Genomic DNA, 21,018 nt, shown 5'->3' with positions numbered 1-21,018 from the left:
TGAGTTGGAAGGTGCTACCACTTTCCAGGGGCATTTTTAAAAATTTAATTAATTAATTAATTTTTACATGTGAGAGAAGAGAGCTTGAGTGGGGGATGGGCAGAGGGAGAGGGAGACATAGGATCTAAAGCAGGTTCCAGGCTCCGAGCTGTCAGCACAGAGCCTGGATGCGTGGCTAGAAACCACAAACCATGAGATCATGACCTGGGCTGAAGTGGGACACTTAACCAACTGAGCCATCCAGGTGCCCCTCAAGGGGCATTTTTAAGGTGTTTTTGGATGTCCTAGTTACTGGGGAATGTTACTTAAGGGATTAGTGGGGGAGAGTTTAGATCTCGAAACAGGAGGGTGAAGGGAAATTTTGAATGTGGTGGCATTAATCTTATAGAGCTACTTGATTATGCCACCTATATTTGAGTTGGTCTTTTGTAAAGCATTCATGGAACTTGGCATGGACCAACATTTTCCTTCAGGAAGGGTATTAGGACTATAGATTTCCATAGGATATCTTAACATAGGGGTTCGGAGGGAGGTAGGATCTCACCCTTTATAGGTAGCCCAATTGAAAAAGAGAGAGGCAGGATGGATAGGGTTGCCAGATTAGGAGGAAAAAAAAGAAAAAAAAAAGGACACATCCCATTACATTTGAACTTCAGATAAACAATGAAAAGTTTTTGGTATGTCTCATGAAATGTTTTGGAAATTCTCATACTAAAAAATACTGTTTATCTGAAATTTGAATTTCACTGCGTGTCCTGTGTTTCATCTGGCAAGACTAAATATGGAAAAGAAATAACTGAGGATGGAGAAAGAGAGGAAATAAGACTGATTAATATTCCACACCCAGATACCAGGCTCAAGGAAGATTACAAAGTTTTTGCTCTGAGCATGACAACTCACGCAGATCCTTGAATTAGTCCTGCATTTTCTATTGTTAGTCTACACGCAGGCAGATAACAAAGGTGTAAAAGGATGTCGTACACCTGTGTTTTGAGAAGGGAACCGTGTTGGAACCACCTAATGTTGATGGGTCTCTAGTGACTCTCACAGAGCCTCGGCAGTTCATCTTGACTGAGAATTCCAATGTTTAAAAAGCAAATGTCTGAAGAAATAATCTTTCACGGAAGACTTATCCCTCATAAGCGGAATGGTTCCGTGTTTGGAAGAACAACTTCTGAAGTGCACTGGTTCTGTTGCTGATGGAAACAAATGTGAATCTAACTTTTTTGCATGATAATGAAGTGAATAAATACATTGACATTTGAGACTTTTGAGAGGCTTCCTGTACTCCATAAGCTGAACTATTTGCTTGGGGGAGCTCAGATAATTTCTAAAGCACATTCCTTACATGATTTTTTTACAAAGGCCATTTCAGACAAAAACATAATTTCTCTTCAGATTTTTATCCCAAATTACAACAAAAAATGGCAATGAGTTAAGGCTGGTCATAATGTGCCCTTTTTCTTTAGGATAAGTTTGATTTTTGATAAGATACAATATATTAACACACAAACCACATACAAGCACATACTTTTGACTCATACAAATATACATTTAGAACTAATACCTATAAAATCGTACCACAAATGAAATAAAAACTGCACAATTTTTAACAGACTCAATCAATACATTTTACAAATTCTACAGAACATTTTATTGATGTCATTGGGAAAACAAACGATTTAGAGCATTATTTAAAACTGTATATAACACAGGAGCCACCAGTAAGTTATGGCAAATATAGCCTCTACACCATTGTGTCACTGTAATCTAGTCGGAAAGACTAAAATGCTGTCAAATAAAATACTTGTAAAAACCTTGTTTAGCATATCCTGAGGGACACTGTGCATTATTTTCTGTTAGTGATTCAAAAGTCAAGCACTCTACCTATGAAGCTCTCATTTGGATGAGCAACCAAAGGTTAGGAGGTTGCATCATCGCATCTGTAGAACTATAGAACTGGAAACTCACGAGAACATGCATTTCCTGAGACCTCCAACTTTCCAGTCTGGAATGCTAACAGGGGAGAACCTGAACAGGTAACTCTGGCTCAAACATGTTAGGACCTCAAAGAACTGAAAACAGCTTCAAGTCAAGATGTTTGTAACTTTGATTCAAGTCCGTCTTCAATTCTCCAGCTTGAAGCGTAATTGACAATGTATTTAGACTATCACTGCTCGTCATTTCTTATTTATGATGGTCTCATTTTTCACTGGTTTTCTAGTGATTTTTTTCTCCTCTTGAATATGTAAATATCTGAGTTATGTTTATGCCCATTAACATAAGGAAATACTGATTTTAAGAGTTAAAATGGCAATAGAATCAGGTTGGGTGATTAGAGAGTGCAGTTGTAACTTGAATAATGCGTGTGAGATGTGCATCCCGTGTGTGTGTATGTGTGTGCGTGTGTTTCTATGCGTGTACACACACAGGCACATACACGCCAAACACTTAATGCTCTAGTACATTCACTGCTGGGTGGTGCTCTATGAAAAGTGAGTTTTCCCAGTATGGCTGAAAGTGAATATTGAGGTCATCATACAAAATATCCTAAGGCTTTTCAAAGATGCCTCCTCATTCTCTGCACTCGTATGAATGTGTGGTAATAAGGGAGACATAAATGATAATGGCAAAGTATTCGCCGTTTCGGTCCTTCAAAATTACAGACAGGAAAGCAAACGAAAAAAATGATATTCTTTGCCTATCTTCCCTCATCCCACCCACTCCTTTGATTTCCTACTGCAGATTGGGTAGTGGTTGGATTTTGTTTCTGTTTTTGTCTTGTGGGACTTGTGACATAAAGTTTTAAGAAAAAGCCAAACAAAAAGTGCACCAAGATATACCGCCTACATCCTGGGGCCTATTTGTAGCCCTTGTGCTCCTGGTTCTCTGGAAAGACAATGCCCTGCGAAGACAAAGGAGCAGAGGCTGAGGGTCAGCTCTGATTGCATAATACTAGTCCTCACCCCCACTCTATTTAAGGCCCACAGCCTGCTCCCTACATCCGCCTCAGGGCAGAGCCAGTAGGCAGAAGACAGCCAAAGGCACCTTCTCTCTGTTCCCCTTTCCAAGGACTCCCTCCTGGCGACTCTCCCTCTAGCTGGAGGACCCATGGTCCACTTCGACCTGCTCCCGCCTTTAGAAATGAAGGCAAGTCCGTTTATTCTCGGTGCCTGCTACATGGGGACTGTATGTCCACATGGAAACCATAACATTGACTTGAAAGTACCTTTTGTCCGACAAGGTTTCTGCGTGCATATCATTAACAGCAATAAAAAGCTTTCTCCAGTAAAAAAAAAAAAAAAAAAAAAAAAAAAAACCTGCACAATTAGTCTAATGCTTCAGCATGTTTGTTTTTTCCAGCACCCAAATGACAAATATGGCAAAGCTAATTCTAAGCAAACATTATGAGAAAGCATCTAAGTTCAAGAAAATACAACATAGTTACCCCTATATTTTATTCATTCCTCATTAATATGTTGAAAGATTTGTTTTCTGTCATATTTATAAGTTAAATCCTTGTGTCATTGCAAGTGTGCTTGGCTAAAGATCCTCCCGAGGGATGCATAATGAATTGTCAGAGAGAAGATCTGCTCACAAAGCAAATTGACAGAATGTAAATTTCAATAATCCATAGTCCTTTAAAAAGGATTCATATTCAACTGCACATTAAGAGCAGGTGAAAGAGATAAAAAGACAATAAACTGCAAGAGGAGGGAAGGTGGAAAGAAAACCATATTTGTGAATAATTAAGTCCCAAGCCAGAATATTTTTACAAAAATATTTGAAGATAATCAGCTACTCTACGTTCAAAGGTCTTAACCACTCTTTTCATACGTTGCTAAGGGTTTCAGTCTCAAAATTAAGTGATTAAATATTACCAATATTTTCCCTGGAAAAGGAGAACTGTGATTTTACCCGTGTCTGCGTGTGTCTGTGCGCATTTGTATCTGTCTGCCGGCAGGAGTGGGTACGTGTCGGCATACTGGGGGTGGCACGACAGACACACAACTGGAATGTGGAACTGTTGCACGTCTGCATGCTGCTGCAGCTCTCCCAAGCACAACTACACATTCTTCATAAACATTCTCTTCAGGGTGAAAATTTTCTCTTTCCTCCCTGCAGCTGCTAAAAAATACTATTTTCTGACAGTGAGTATTTATAACCTTAGAACTAGCTCTTAATTACTCAAAATCTTGACACAATCTTGGGATCAACCCCCTTACCTAGGTGTAAGGGATCAAACCGTATGTCCTATGTTTAAATTAATTAAAAACTGCAGACATGCTTTTATTTTTCTATTTTCCTATGGCCCTACTTTGCGTGGAACGCATTTCCCCGGGAAACTCTTGAGGTGCAATTATTTCTAAACACGAAGTTAAAACAATTCATAATTATAAGAATTTCAGCAATTTATAGATTTTTAGAAATGCCTCACAGTATTCCTGTGAGGCACACCGGTAAGGGTTATTGTGCTCTTTTAGAATATTTTAGAGTTGTCAAATATCACAAAGACACCAAGGAGGGAGCAAGGCTCAAAGCGGAGTTATCATTTTCCTTCTCTGTAGATGTGGACTATATCAAATGTTGAGACACAGAAAGGTTCTGTGAAACTTTTGCCTCTGCCCCAGGCTCGATTCTGGGGTAGGATAGAACCCAGAAGTGATGAGTCAGTGCTAATTTTCACTGTGTCTGCCCACACCCCATGTATTTAAGCATCTCCTAAAAACATTTCATGGATCTTTAAGATTTTACGCTATACATGGTTTCAAAAACTTTTTAATTCTTTCTGCAACCCTTCCTCTTTTCTCAACTTTCCTCAACTTCGAGTAAAAATGTGAACTGAAGCTGCTCGAAATACGTTCCTCAAAATTTGAGATTTAGAATTACATGTTCGGAGATGCCAATTTGGTAGGAAAGCTTGCACAATGTTTCATTTCTTTCTTCTTCATTTTCCTTCCTTTTTTTTAATCAAGAGAATTAATAGGGGAGATTTTGTAAGAGTTCTTTTCAGAGCTTCCTGATTTTAACACATCTGTCATAATTTTTTACTTACTGAGGATTTGCAGGGCAATATTACTTAAGAGATTCCTGAATTAAAATGGCATCCATCTCTTCTCCCTCCTCCATTTTTCACTACAGGGTTGGCACTAATCATTCTTTCAAAAAAGTTTTTACTCTATATTTATAGCTGCCTTAAATAGAAACACTGTGAAACACTGTTATATTCATATAACACAAAAATTACTGATTATGGCCTCCAATATTACTGATGCAGGGAAACTGATTTGATGCATATTTTCTATGACCAAAAGTTAGCAATGATCGACCAATTGCAGACGACTATAGAATATTATATTATACCAAGTCTTCACAAAAACAAATTTCAGTACAACGATGTAATACACATTACGTTGGGCATTCAATTGTTTTGAGTCCCATATGGCAGCTGATTAAAAAGAGCGAGCGAAAGAGGGAGCGGAAAGGTTCAGTTAGTGGAAACAGTGTAGGAGCCCTAGGCTGAAATCGGAAACGCAATCAAGTAAACACTCATGAGTTATACGTTACAAAGACTAATTCTGAAAAACAAAATTCACTGGTCTTTTTTTATCCCTAACACTAGTAGCAGATTTTGCTCATCAAATGGGAAATGAAGTATTTATAGTAATGCAGAGTATGATAATCATCACTGAAGAAATGGATTCCCCCTTTCCCCACCCACTACCAGCCTAATCCCCTCAGAGACTCAGTGGAATAGGAAGATCAGAGTGTTTATAGATAATATGCCTAATACAATGAGTCTTCTCTATCTTACTCGTGGATGCTCCAAATGGTACTATCAAGTGTTGGCTTCTCCCTCGTCAAAGACATAGTTGAGCTTTATGACAGTGCTGATGAAATCCCCAAGTTCTACAAAATCAGCAGTGACAATATTGATGCCACTCTCTCCTGGCTTCTGTGTGCGGACCCACTGCATCATGGCAGGAAGAGCTCTGAGAAAGGAAAGAAAAAGAGAAGTCACAGGAGGCAAGATACTATTTTTCAAGCTTACAATACCCAGGCTTAACTTTAGTTTTCTAACTTATTAAAATAAGTGTCCCAATTATAGACACAGAATAGAAAAAAAAAAAAAAAAGCCAAATGGACAATGGTAGATTTTTAACCTCTGAAGGGACTTTGCAGGAGAAACATTCACTAGAGCGGTCCATATTGGACTTTTCCTCTTTGGAGATCTCAGTTGCTGTGAGAGTTTATAGGGCAGTTTTCCCACTGAGAATACAACATTTTTGCACGCGTATTCTAGTTTGGCATGGTGTGATTTCAAACCCTGCAAAGGCATGCGTGGTGAGGTCAGAGAGGACTACGTACGCCTAACAAATATTTATGATGAGCTTGTTATTTTCAGAAAATGCGCTAGACACTGTAAATAGATACAACAGAAAAAACCTCTGCATCCAAAGAGTGCACGATTTGCTGGTGGGAAGGTAGATACAGAAAAACATTTTAACGTAATACAATCAGGGCTCATCCTTTAAGCAGTTAATGATCACCTATTATATTCCAGATACCACTGGAGGCCCTTGGAAAACTTAAATGAACCAAGAAGATAAAAATATTCACCTGTGAGGAGCTTACATTCCAATAAAGAGGGACAAACAATAAATAACAATCCTAAATAAGTTATGTCATTTGATAGGAGGGAATAAGAGCTATAAAAATGGAGACAAAAAAGGATTAGGAATGTGCAGGTAGAGAGGGGTGGTATAGATTACAACTTAAAATAGGGTGGGTTATAGGCCTCATGGATAAGGGGATGTTTGTGCAAAGTTAAAGGAGACAAGGGAGTTAGTCATGTGAATATCTAGGGAAAGCATTTCAGTTACCACCATGGCCCTAAAGGGGTAGCGTGTCTACTTGGAAAAAGATCTGATATTCAGGACACAAAGTGCTGTTAAGAGCCATCATAGAAGAGTTAGAGCTACAAGAGTGGATAAGATTACCTGATTTTGCAGAAGGAGAAGAGAAGAGAGAATCTGAAGATCACGTGAGGGTTGAGCAGAAAACTTGATTCAAGAAAAGAAAAAGAGAAGTAGGTACAGAGGTAGAAGGAAAATCAGGAGCATGTAATTATGAAAATCAGGGCAAAAAGGAAGCCATGCCCCTTTCGGTTTGTGAAGCAGAAGTACGGAATGGAATAGACACCCATTTCTCCAGATCTCAGAAAGCATATCTGGTCTAAGCAAACTCCACTATCCCAGGCAACACCGGGTCGACTGCCTTGGACTACCTTAATCTGGTGGATAATACCTTAAAAATTCTGATCCATGTTTTTCAGCATATACATTTTCCCATTGGACACAGATAGGGGAGGATCCAATTGCTTCTAAACGAGCATGACATGGATCTAAATGCCTTCATAGAATAGACTGGCAGGTGGAGAAATTTGGTCTTCACAGCAACAGTTTCAGAAGATAATTGTACCTTACAGTGAAAAATCTGGATCCCTAAGTACAGACACAAGTGTGTTCAAGTTGATTAGAAAGGCAGATGCCTTTGCTATGTGTGTGCAGCCACTCGGGTTTGAATTCCATTACTTTTTCTTCTGGACTTGCCAGAGCAGAAGATATCTCTCTGTTGTGAATGCAGAATCGTCTTGGCATTTTAGAAAAGATGGACACTCTGTGGAAAAAGTTATCCGAACTGGGGCATTTCCTGGGAGGAACTGGGAGGTGGGAGGTGGCATGAATAGGATGACCCTGAGGCCAGTGCTCATTATGTATTGACCTTAACTGTGTGCAGGTTCACTAGATTCCTTGAAGTTCAAGGTCACAGCAACTAATTCCCATCCTAGAACCATGACCACCACAGAAACAGCTCTTCAGATGCCTTCTACCACTCAAAGATTAAAATCGCTGGGCCTGAATTTAGCAACTCATTATCATCCCCATAGGGAGATGTTAGGAGAATGTGAAAGTACTCTGCTCTGTTTCCTATAAAATAGATTGCTCTGAGGATCGATGAAACATCCTTTTGGAATAGCGTGTAGGCCTCAGGTGAAAAAAAAGTTTTACATTTAAAATGCCATTTCTCTGAGTTGTGGGAATACTTCTATTTTTCTGTTCAGATATACTTTCCTAAAGACAGTATGATACCAAAGACAAAACAAGTAATAATGCCAGGCTGGATCTCAAGTACTCAGACAGTTTTAAGTAGAATTATATTAAATAAGAAGACTCAATATACTGTATTAAAACCAGCGAATGCTACTGAAGTTATAATTATTTAGAATGGCATTTCTTAACCCATTTTCATGATGGCCCCCCTATGGAGCCTTTACAAATAGTTTTTCCTACTCACTCTCCTGCTCTATGATAGACTGTGTTGATATACTGCTTATATATCTGTGTTTTATACACAAAAAGAGTTGATTTTGCTTTTGCCCTCCCAAGAACCAAGGTTTGCCCCTTTGGGCACAATATTGATATTGACAATGCAAGATGTACAGCTAATTACCAAGTTTTGATTATGTTTAGTGTTGTATAGAGTGACCTACTCTGGTACTAATAAAATATTGTCCCAGTGTAACAATTTTCATGGTATAAGATGGTTAAACTGTAGTTTTTTAAATCATTCATTCATTCAACAAAGATGTACTGCATACCTCTGGAGAAGAGGGTTCTAACTGCAGCTCCCTAGAAGCACCCTGAAGTTCAAAACTTCATCTCTCTCAGAGAAATGTTGCCATAGCCTTGTCCCCACAGTCCTTTCTGTGCTTTTTCCACGCTACAACCGGGACAGTCTCTTTTCATTATTTCTCTACAAAAACAACCACAAACTCTTCTCTCACCTACAAGATACACCTAACTCTCCAGCAGTGTAGATGAATTTGTCCACACTTCTCTCACACCATCCACCACACACACCCCTCTTTGGCCTCGTCTGTTATTACTTCCTACGTGCTAATTTGTTCTCCAGCAATACTGAGAGGCTTGTATCTTTCCCTAACCACACCCTGTGGTTTCATCATGCCCTCAGCATTTTTTCAGGCCTTACCTTTCTATGAAATACCATTCCTTCTTCAGTACCTCTTCTTGGTTTAACTAATTTCTATTTGCCCTTTAAGATTTGGCTCAGCCATTATCTTGATCCCTCCCACTTAAGTCTGGGTGAAGAACCCTTTCGTTTCTTTATGCTTTATATCCTTTAAACATAGTTCTGTGACTATGCATTGCACACAGCGTTGAGATAATTCATTTCCATGCCTCTTTCTTTCAGTGCCTGCACACTTTTCAAAAAACAAAAATCGTATCATAGTCACCAGTATACTGCCTGTACCTACAACGATACCTGAAACCTAAAAGGAAAAAAAACCACACTTGTGGAACTTAAATGTTGAACTAGAAATCTTGGTCTCAGATGTCACAAAGTCTAACAAGCAAAATGGATGCAAACCAACTGTAACAATATAATATGGTACAATGATCAGGGGCATAGGATTCCATGGGAGCATATTAGATGAAATAATTTATGTCACTTAGGAGAAATTAAAGAAGAATTTAAGGAATAGATCACAAAACAGGTGGCATCTGAACTTGGTCATGACTCATTAGATAAAGAGGGAAGGCATTTCAAGAGAAGGGAAAGTACATGCATAAGCCTAGGGTCTGTCCGGAGATGGGCAAGGATTAGAGTCACGCATATAAAGTGCTAAGATGAGTGTCTAGCTCTTGGTCAGTGGTACTGTCTCGAATATCCACTGAGGGACGGCCTGTGCAATGCCCTGCTCCAGTCTCCAGAGTCTCCAGGAAGGAAGGCAGCAGGAAATTCTGACAGCCACCTAGCCATAATACAGTCGTAATGGAAAAATGAGCCTGTGGGATTTCTTTCCAACGTCCACAAACCCAATCAAAGACAGAAAGGAGGAGAGAGGTCCTGGTGCTATAAGGGCAAGACTGGTGATGAGGGTTTTAGGGAAATGTCCTGGGAAGGGCTTTGTTTCTAGGCACACGGTTGTGGCAAACATCTGAGTATGCCTGTCCCGCTACAGATGCTAATTAAGTTGGCAAAAGAGCAAGCAGTTTCAGAACCAAAGGAAGCCTCAAAGCCCTTCTCTGGACTGTGGAGCTGTCCCGAGGAAAGGCATCTTCAAACAGATTGCAGGCTTCTTAGGGCAGAAACAGGCACATCTGCAGGAGTCCGGATAACCTCCCTCCAAGGAACAACAAGAGGGGAGAGAAATGGCGGCCAGAGGTCTTCTGAAGCGTTGGCTTTGAGAATCGGTTCTGAAAAGATTTAAAGGAAAAGACAGGAGTTGAAAGTACTGAGTTCAGCAACCCTCAGTGTGCTGACCTTGACTTATTAATTCATGTCAATCTCCTACTTAGGATGCTTCAATCACTTCTTTGTGCTCTGAGCACAAAGGTAAAAATCCTTAACTGGCCTATGAAACAACTACCACTAGCGGCTTCTCCACTTGCGTCTCCGGTCATTCTTCCCCTGGTTGGATTCTAGCCACGTCCTCAGTCTTGCTTCTAGACCAGCCTGAGTTTGCTCAGGGAACTTTGTAGATGCTGTTTTGTTGTTTGCCTGTTTTTTATTAGAATGTCTTCTCTTTTATGCCCCTTTACTTGGCCACCTCACTCGTCTTTCAGGTGATAGTTTAAATGTCACGGCTTCAAAATGCTAGTCAGAATTGTAATTATATTTATGTATTTGATCAATATCTGTCTCCCCGACTAGACTGCAATCGCTTTGAGAAGGAGGACTGTTTGTTTTCCCACTGATGTATCCCCAATGCTTATGGCAGTGCCTGGCATAGACTAAGTGCTCAATAAACATTTACTGAGTAAATGAACAGGTTTTATGTTTTTAAATTACTTTGGGAATAGAGATGTATGCAGTAACATAATTCGTGAAAAGTCTGCTCGGTTTTCCTCACTGTGGCTACTGCCACAGATTTGAGTTTGTGAATTCACGCTATTTTGTTGAACGAAAGTGTGTGTGTGTGTGTGTGTGTGTGTGTGTGTGTGTGTGTTTTAAATTAACTTGACCAATTTGTACAATGATTTTCCCTGCCTTACACATACAGTGTTGGGAGAGTCTGTGTAATAATAATGATAGTAGTGACCATTATCTTTATAAGAATAAAGTATATCAGAATTAAACTTAATCAGATTCATTTACTATCAATTTCATATTAGTGTTCATGATTAATTCTAATTACTTATCATTTAATTAGATTTAGATATACTAGGAATCCATGTCAAATTTATATTCAAGTGTGTGTGTGTATACTCATAATACTTTTACCACAAATGCATTTTATGTATGTTACTTCTCTAACTTCTCGAAACTGTGGGTTTTTTGCAGTTATGAATGAATGATTGTAGATAATAAAATACTTGCATCTTTCAGTGAATTTTATTTGAATGTATTTAATTAAACAATGACATGTTTCTTTTATTGAATGAAATAGGATCTCCAAATTCATTTCATTAATTTTTACAGAACTCTCTGATGGCCTTGGGGATAAAGATTACAAATGAAAATGTCAGGGCCTCATTACTGCCTGTCCCAGACCCAGCCTCTCCTGAGATATGGATTTTTGTTGATCAGCAAAGTTTAAAATTACGATCACAGGTCTTTCTTTCCATGAGCAACTGAGTCACCCAGGACCAATTAATTAAAATCAAGTCCGACATATTTTAAAGTGTGATTTCCTGTCAGTCTGGCTGTTTCTGAAAGCTTAGAAATTTCACTTGAAAAGGTAAAGAAAAGAAAGACAAAATAAAGAGAAGCCCTTGCGTAAAAGGTTGGTGTTTTATTCACCAAAGGATACAGTGATAAAAGGCAGGGCTTTTGCATCTGTAGGTTTAAACCCTGAAAGAAGCTTAAAAATAACCTCAGGTAGACAGATGGGTTATCTCATAAATCATAACTTCCTAAAATACAAGGCTTATCATTCCTTGCTAAACCTGTTTCTGTTCAGGAAGCTGCATATCTGATTTATGCCTGATGAAAATAGCTCATTTTTGAAAAAATCCTTTTCCCCTAGAATTGCACACAGAGGAAGAATGAAGTCATGAATTATCTATAAGACAAATGCCCTCACAAACAACTCTAGAGATTTTAGAGGACTTGAGCTTTCCTAAGTAGGAGACTAAAGCCTTCCTGTGCCTTCCGATGACCTACACTACATACTTGCAGAACTAAATTACTGCAGCCATTAGGTGTAAAACAGAAAATAATTAAAGGCATGACTACACACATAGCTGGTCTGAATTTTCCCCTCTCTGGCAGTGAAAGGACGAAAGCCCTCTCTCCTTGACTTTTCTAGATTCTCTGCTTAAAACTCCATTTGTAGCTTCATAAAGACATCTGTTCAACAAATATTTATGAAGCACCTCTTACGGTGTGCTGAGAACACAGTGGGGGTCAGAAACAGACACAGTCCTTGCTCTCCCGGCACATACAGTCTAGTAGGGGAAAGAGATTTGTTACAAAGAAAAAAACAAAACAATAACAAATAACAGGAAAGCAAAACCTGGGTTGGTATTAAGAGAGAAACTTCAGTTCTGGTCCTGACTATAGTAATGTGTTTTATTTATAATCTTGCATAAATTATGCAAACCCTCTGTATCCCAAATTTCCCTAATTGTAAAATTAGAAATAATAGCACTCGGAGGTAGACGCACCCACACACAAAGTGATGATATCTATGAGGGTACGATTCAAATGTAAGGTCCGGGGTTGCTCAATTTTTTTTTAATATTTATTTTTGAGAAAGATACAGACAGAGTGCGAGCAGGGAAGGAACAGAGAGAGAGGGAGATACAGAATCCGAAGCAGACTCTGGGCTCTGTGCTGACAGCACAGAACCTGACGTGGGGCTAGAACTCATGAACCATGAGATCATGACCTGAACTGAAGTCAGATGCCTAATCGACTGAACCACCCGGGTGTCTCTCGGGACAGGGTGGTTTAAACGTGACTCAGCACAACCATGAAAGCAGACATGTTTTGGGGGCCATGGGATAAGGACATAAGAGCTGCTGTCATACCAGGCATATCAGGCAGGGGACGGACCTGCCTTCATCATCACCCTTACTAGTGGCTTTAAGTTTTTAAAGGGATACATTCCAAGTCTCCACGAGTACATGAAAGCTATCTCACCTCCTTCCCATGCCGGACAGGTTGTTTAGTTTATTTTTGCGTTTGTTTAGCAAAAAGCAATGCAGTCAAATCAAAGCAAAGGACGCCATTCCTTTCCTTTGATGCTGGCAACAGGAGCTCCTTATTGTGGCGTGGAACAAAACCGTTAAAAATTCATTTTCAATTCAAACAAGATCATAGAAACTACAAGAAGAATGGTGTTTAGAGCTCATAAAATGTCCTGTGTCTGCAGGCTCATCATTTGCTCCCAGCCAATGTTGCAGCATAAGCTGTAACCCTGCTTGGAGAACAGAGGGGGAGGGGTCAGCTTCCCACTGAGCAGGGACTCTCTGGTCTGCTAATTTTTTAAGGGAGCAAGCGAGCAATAAAGCATTGCAAATTCTAAACACAGAGACCCTTCCGGATGTTGAGATTTAGATTGCCAGGAGGCACACAACGGGTTTTCATTCAAGGGTAGCAGCTCACGATGATGAACACCTCTGTGCGGGGTCAGGGGTTTTCACCTCAGTTTGTTCCTCCACACCAGATAGCCCCTCACTCGGGGCAATGTTCAGGTACTCAAAGTTCAGAAGCAATTGACTTCATTCAGTACAGTTTCTATCTGTGGGCATCTGTCCTGCCTGTCTGCTCTTCAGAAAGATTTCCATTGGCTACAAAAGAGCCACAGTTGAACGGACCCTGAAAGCAAATTTGACATTTCTGATTTCGCTGGGAACAAACATCTCAAGGACTCTCCAGGTTGATCCCTTGGCTCTCAATGATTCCCTGCTTGGGGGGATAATCAGAGGTTGTAATGTAAGCCACCACAGAAATCAGTCACCCATGAACTGTCGTCCCACACATTAACTGAAATGCCACTTTTCTTTAGTGCTGGCAGGATCATGGTATTAATTCAGTTTTAGTGTTGAGTACCTATTGTTTATTGGCAGTTCTAGTGGAATTCTGTATGCATTTAATTTTAACAATGGGGAGATAAGTTATTACTTATCAAATAAACATTTATTAAGAGAGGACAGGCTCTCTGAGGGGAAAATGTGGTAAAAGGTCCTTGAAGGTGAAATCCTGGTAACCACTGGTCTCCATCACATTCATGTAGTCCCTTGTACTGTCAACAAATGTTTACAGAGTACTTACCATGTGGCAGTTGTTGGGACAGATACAGATATGGATCAGACATGGTCTTTGCCTTAATTATGGAACTAATTCTGGAATTGCCTGAACTGCTGCAAATAAGACATTGCTGAATTGCTCTAATAGCCTTGCATGGAAGCAAATGGAGATGTCCCCAAAGCTTCCTCTGGCCTCGTGAACTAGCTGCTGGCCTCTTTCTTGACACACACTTTAATTCCAATGGAAACATTCCATGGACTCTTATAAATTCGTGAGGCTAAATAAAAACTACTCTCTAAGGACTCATAAGTTAAGTGAGTATTTATCGAGTTTTAATGGACTGCCAACAATCGATATAGGGGCAGTGGAAAAAGCAAAATCTTTAGAATCAGACAGAGCCTTATCTGAGTTACTAATGAAATGTGACCTCAAGGAAGGTTATGGAACCTCCCCAATGTGAAGTTTCTCCATTGTAGGTTGGGCATATAATGGTACATGCCTCATAGTGTTTTTGCAAGAATAAACTAAAACAATATAATATAGATAGGTGGTACAGCATAGAGGTGAAGAGTGAAGACTTTGGAGCAGACTCTGAATTCACACCCTGCACTCTCATCTATACTTGTGTTACTTGAGGCAAGTCACTTCAACTCTTCTAGCTTTATCTTCCTCACTCTTGAAACAGAATAAAAAGAGAGAATGAACGTGAAGATTCAATGGAATGACATGTATATAAAATTTAGCATAATGCCTGAAAGATCAGAACTCCATAAATATTAGCTCCTCTTCCATTTTTACCGTTCGCTAACGCTTAAAGTGCCCAGGACACATTAGACAACGAATAAATGTCAGCTACCTTGAATTTTTCATTTTTCCTAGTTTTAGGTTACTTAAGGCAAGTGATGGAAAAAGTTACTCTATGTATAAAATGCATAGTGACTGCCATGAAGAGCGCCCACATCCATCCTTCCAGACTGGGATGGCTCATTCTCCCAGTGGCTGAGTGTTGTTGGTGGCCACCTCTGAGCTGAGTTTCTGTCCAAGAACTGCCCTCAGGCAAAGAAAGCCACCTCACTCAAGGTGACATACCCTCTCTGAGGACAGCCTGAGTCTAATGACTGACACTGGGGAGGAGTATATAGAGGCACCTGCCTCAAAGTGGGACAATTTTGAAGATTCATCCCAGTCCAGAGCTTCTGTGGGCTTGGCTGAGGCCTTTGTTGAGACTGCGGCCCAGCCCAGCTCCTCTCTCCGCCTTATCCTGTCTCCTCCACTCTGCCATAGGCATGGATCCCAAGGGAGCTCCAGAACAAAACTTCTGCATACAGATCTCAGCACCTCAGAGTGCGTTTCTTGGGAAACCCAACCTACAAGTCTCCAATTTAGATGGCCAGGAATTCTGTGATCAGTAGATTTTCTCTTTCAACCAAAGTAGGAACCAAGAGCGGCCTTTGGCAAACTCAGTGAGATGGAGAAATTGAAACCACGTTTCCATTTCCAAAATGCAAACAGCGTCGGTCTTAGGCTAGTTTGAGGGTTGTTTGTTTGTTTTTGGAGGGCAGGTGGGAGGAGATGGCCAGAGGAAAACTGCATTTATGTTTAGTGCCATGCACGGTGCAGACTCACATGGGTACCTCTACTTCCTCTGGCAAAGCAGAAAGGCAACCAAAATTAGACTACTTAGAAACTCTCACCACATAATCTTCCTTTAATCATCTGTTAGAATTTTCCTCTATGCCATTATGCCATGAATAATATATCAGGCTCAGAAAATCCAAACCTACTTCTAAAGAAAATGTTTGTCATGGTCACTCTAATGGAAGACTTTTTCAATCCAAATTGCTCAGCAGAAGCTGGGGAGGGGGGGAGGTATTTATTACATCAGCACATACTTTTGTGTAAAGTACGCTGTGTAACTCCATGTCCCTGACACATTCTTTCAAAGATGAATGTGCTTTAGCATCCAAATCAGATGTTCAATTTTTTAAAAAGCCAAATTCAGAAATTTCACCTTCCTTAGAGAAAATGCTAACAGGTAGAACAAACACACACAGAATGTAATTTGATCATAATATCCCAACTGCTAATGTGTTCATGTGTCTGTGGGCCCATGTAATCATGCATAATTATCAGGGGTGATTTCTTTGGCCTTTGCTCCTTAATCAGTGACAACCACAGGTGCAAGGAGGAGAGGAATGATTCGTCATCCGTTCTGCAAGAGAATAATATCCATTATGCTATTAATTCTATAACTTCCTCCTGACAGTGATCTTACAGAGTCTTTTCATAGTACCAAAAGAATGCAAAAGTTTAGGTCAATTAGTATGAGAAGCGTGTTTTCCATTGTGTTATCTGCTTGTTGTATCTTTGGGATATCATGTTATCTGACACTTTTTAAATTATCCACTTCAGCATTCTTTGACAACATGGAAAATTCCTAGAAACTTAATAATAAAAAGCAAATATTGCTGAACCATGGAGGTGCCATATATGTATATAATTTGTTAATACATTCTCCTTCTTTCTTATAGATTTTCTCCTTGCCATATTTAGAAAACTGACAGAGGATATCAAGTCCTTAAGACATAAACAGTGACCACATCCTCTATTTAAATGTTTTTTAAACTGAGTTCCATAGAACAATGCTTCATGAGATATTGAAAGATATTCCTAAGACAAATAAATATTTCTTTGGTCAAAAACGTATAGCTAATGTTGAAGCCTCTTTGATGTGCACAATACACATAATAGCATATTAAGCATATTATCATTTTAAAACCATTGAAATGTTATTTAAATAAGTTAAAATTTATTTTCCTGTTTTCAAACTTATTTGACCCAAAGACAGTCCCACAACTACCAACATGCATATATACACCCTTTTTATTTCTTCCTATAAATCACCAATGGACATGTAGTGGATCAAATGTTCTAAAGTAACACTGTTCTGGAATTATTGCAGTACAGCCTCATTTTCAAGGGCTCAACTCTGCCATATGTTTTGGGGACTTGAAATTCTCATAGCCTCCTGAGTCAGACATCTTTGGACTACTCCCACTATTAGAAGGTTCTTTCTGACTACCCACTAGTCTTTCTTAGGTTAATCCAGAACAAATCTCTTCCTCTTCCACATGATATTCATTTAAATATTTGAAAATAACTGGGACTCTCTTACCCCACCATCTGTATCTCCCCTTCTCCTTCTTAGACGTTCTGTTTCTTTCCCTTATATAATTTAGTTTAGAACATTCTTTTTTTTTAAGCTTATTTATTTATTTTGAGAGAGGGAGAGAGAAAGCATAAGCAAAGGAGGGTCAGAGAGAGAAGGAAAGAGAGAGTACAAAGCAGGCTCCACACTGTCAGTGCAGGGCCCAACGCCTGGCTTGATCCCATGAGATCATGACCTGACCTGAAATCAAGAGTTGAGTGCTTAACCCACTGAGCTTCCCAGGAGCCCCCAGTTTGGAACATTCTTATTGTATTTGTCAATCTCTTCTGGACACTCCACTTTGTTGATACTTCCTCCAAAAGAGGTACCTGGAAAATAATGCAATTTTCTAACTTGGGTGTAGAGTATAACAGAGTATTTCCACCCTCATTCTGGGTACTATTATTCTCTTAGTATGGTCAAAGATTATTTTGACTGTTTCCCTAGTAATGCTTCCGAGATGTTTGCATCATCACCTTTTCTCTGGAATTAACAGCTTCTGAAGGAAGCGGGAAGGTATTATTCGGCAATGCTAGTGCAGGGGCAGGAGCTCTGCTTATAGAAAAGTCAACACAAGCTTGCTACCTTACACATTCTTCTCCCTCTTTAGCTCAGGCAATCTCCTTTCTGCTGCCGCCAAGGAAGATATACAGCATGTAGGAGCTGAGATCCCCCCAGAACTGTAGAAAAGCCCTCAAGAATGGTGTGAGGCTGGATAGCTGCTGGAGACTAAGGAGTAGGAGCAGAGGAGAAATGGAAGTTTTGGGCTTCTCAGAGGTAGCTCCAGCTGGCAGTAGCAATAACCTTGTCAGGGGATGTTAGCCATCCAGGTAAGTCTCCTCTGGGTTGTTTTAGAGTCAAGATATCAACATCAGAAAAACCTGTACATATACAGAGAAATTTGAAATGATATAATTTTTCAAAATTTGGAATCACATAGGCATGCAAATATTTGGCCATGTGAACTATCTGCCTGCCTAATTGAGTCTGCACTTAGCAAATTGAGAAGCAGGGCATGGCAAGATGACACAGTGACGATGCTGCCCTTCCTTAGGGCTGGTGCTCACTCTTGCTTTAATTAAGTCATTAATTAACTAGCTATTGATTCTAAGAGTCAATGAACATAGAATGTGCTATATGAAAGATGAGCATTATTACCAACAGTGTCTGGTTAAATTTTAGGGGAGGGTTTGAAATGTGGTCCTAAAAGAACAATTGCTACACTTTTTCCCTCACTAAAATCCTCCTTTACGTTAATTTATAATGCTATAAAAATGTCCGCCCCCCCCCACCAAAAAAAAAGGTGAAAAAAAATGCTTCCTCGTGACAGAACAGTCCTGGGTTATCTGAGGGGAGTCTGCAGGGGTAAGACTTTAAACGTTATTATAGAACTGATTCAAGCTGGAATAGAAGGAAAGACACTGGCATAGAGAGGTGACAGGAGCCTGATGCTAGTGATGTGAAGAGTTGTTGAAAATTCAGAAAAGAGGGTCTGGGTGTGTGTGTGTGTGTGTGTGTGTGTTGTGTGCATGTGTATGTGTGTATGTTTTCTGGAATCTCAATTAACTTCCAAAATTCTATTGAGTCACTCCTACAACTGCATGTTTTTATACAGATGCTGCTCTCCTGGGTCCTTCCATCAGCAGCACTTCTGTGGAATAATGAAGAAACAGTTTCATTTAGGGAATGAAGTGACCAGCGTGCACCACAATCTGCCTTATATCAGAGTATTTGCTTACAACTGAATTTTGAACTTGGCCACACACAGTGTCCTTGAAAACACATGACATGATACTATGAAATTAAATAACTAACATATTAAAATATCAAAACCTCCCTAGAGACAACAAAATGTATTTTATATATCACTGACATATCAATTAACTGATCTATCAATTAACCAAAAGTTGAATGTTAGGTGTCCTTAGTTTCTCTGTTGTAGACAAGAAGTACAATTATAAAAATCCTGTATATCCCTTTACCACTACAGATTGAAAACTTTTCTTTCAAACAATCCAAGTTCAAATTTGAAAAGGAACTTACAAGGAGAAGTTGGTGGCAAATCAGACAGCAGCACTAATGATGGGCATTGTCTTTGATGACTTGTGGGCCACTGTTCATCAGTTTTACCAGCCCTGCCCCTAGGAGACACACGGTCAGGGAAGAACTTTCTTTAAGGTGGAATCGTCTGAGAGGGAACTGTTGCACAGGGACAGTGCTATTTTCAAGTGAAAGAATTAATGAATACTTTTCAACTAAAAGATCAAATCAGCAGGAAAGAACCCAAAGAATAATTTTATTAGGAACTTCTGTCCCACTGGAAGTCATTAAGTAGAAATCATTTGAAAATATCTTCAGATGTGTGGCGTTCTTAGCTACAAATAACAGAAAATGTATTTTATAACACATCTTATTCCTGGTATTCCATTCCATTTTAGGGGATAAAAAAGGGATTGGCACTTAAAAAACAAACAGAAACCTTTCTTAATATCCTACTGAAGTACAGTATTTACAATAAATATGAAAAACATTACTGATAAAATACTTGCCATTTTTAAACACTCTTTGCTACTATTTCTGATGACAAATAAAGAAGGTCCACAATGCTGATTTACTTTTCTTAGTAAAGTTTAGTAAACTTTCTTATTTACTTCACACTATCATATCTAGTGGAATTGAGTAGAAAACAAAATCAGTAAAAATGACTTGAGAATTATGAGTCCTTGATTCTGAACCTGGCTCTACCACTAACAGGCAACCTGAGGAAGGCCATGCCATCACTATCACATTTCTCCACTGCTATGTTAATGTCCAGAATGGCCAGCTTCCTTTCCATGAAAAAGTATTTCTCGAAGTGAAGACTGACTACTTGAGCCATGTCTGCAAATGATTGACTCTGTGCAGTGTACAGGGTGAAAATATATCACTCTATCTCAGAGTTATGGGGAAGGCTCAGATACAATCATGACTGTAAATACCCCTGAAAAGGGCCAAGAGCCCTACAAATTTAAGTTTTTCCACTTAAGTGAATTACTTAGAATTATGTAAACTGAAAACCCTCCTTGCCCTCAGCCGAACTTTTCACTTATAAATGGGTTGGCTTGCTGTTGGGTTTTCAATCTTTGTTCACCCAACCTGCTTTGACTAGGAATCATTCCTCTTACCTTATTGGAGGTTTTAAAGGAGGCAGGGAAATAGTCAAGGTCATGGTAGAGAAGAAAGTTTCTATCACTCTTTTTGGATTTCTTAGACCCTCCTCCATGTTTCTAATCTCAAATAACTTGAATCTAAAATGAAGAGGGAGTCTTCTAGTTACTATGTACCTATATAGGTACCTAGTGGTGATAAACTGAGATTCTAGCTTACTGTTTTACAACCAAACAACTCAACTGGGTTGCAAAGGTGCCCATTTTTAGCCATGCTTTCTTACTTAAATACAAGTCCACAGCCCTCTCTCAGTTGGGCTTTCCACCATCCACAAGAAAGCTTTGCTCTAATCATTATAATAAATGAGACTTCATTATAGG

At 39.5% G+C, this 21,018-nt stretch overlaps 1 protein-coding gene across 1 annotated transcript in view; it reads right to left on the bottom strand.

Moving 5' to 3' along the window:
- Positions 1 to 208: 208 nt before the first annotated feature.
- PLCXD3 (phosphatidylinositol specific phospholipase C X domain containing 3) overlaps positions 209 to 21,018 on the bottom strand; it is a 170,239-nt gene continuing 149,429 nt past the window's right edge. Inside the window, exon 3 of the mRNA XM_030330620.1 lies at positions 209 to 5,993. Within this exon, the coding sequence (XP_030186480.1) occupies positions 5,840 to 5,993 (154 nt within the window). The 3' untranslated portion in view covers positions 209 to 5,839. The remainder of the gene's footprint in view (positions 5,994 to 21,018) is intronic.

The sequence above is a fragment of the Lynx canadensis genome, chromosome A1, assembly GCF_007474595.2.
Source record: "Lynx canadensis isolate LIC74 chromosome A1, mLynCan4.pri.v2, whole genome shotgun sequence".
Classification (NCBI taxonomy): Eukaryota; Metazoa; Chordata; class Mammalia; order Carnivora; family Felidae; genus Lynx; species Lynx canadensis.
This window is presented reverse-complemented; position numbering and strand designations above follow the sequence as displayed.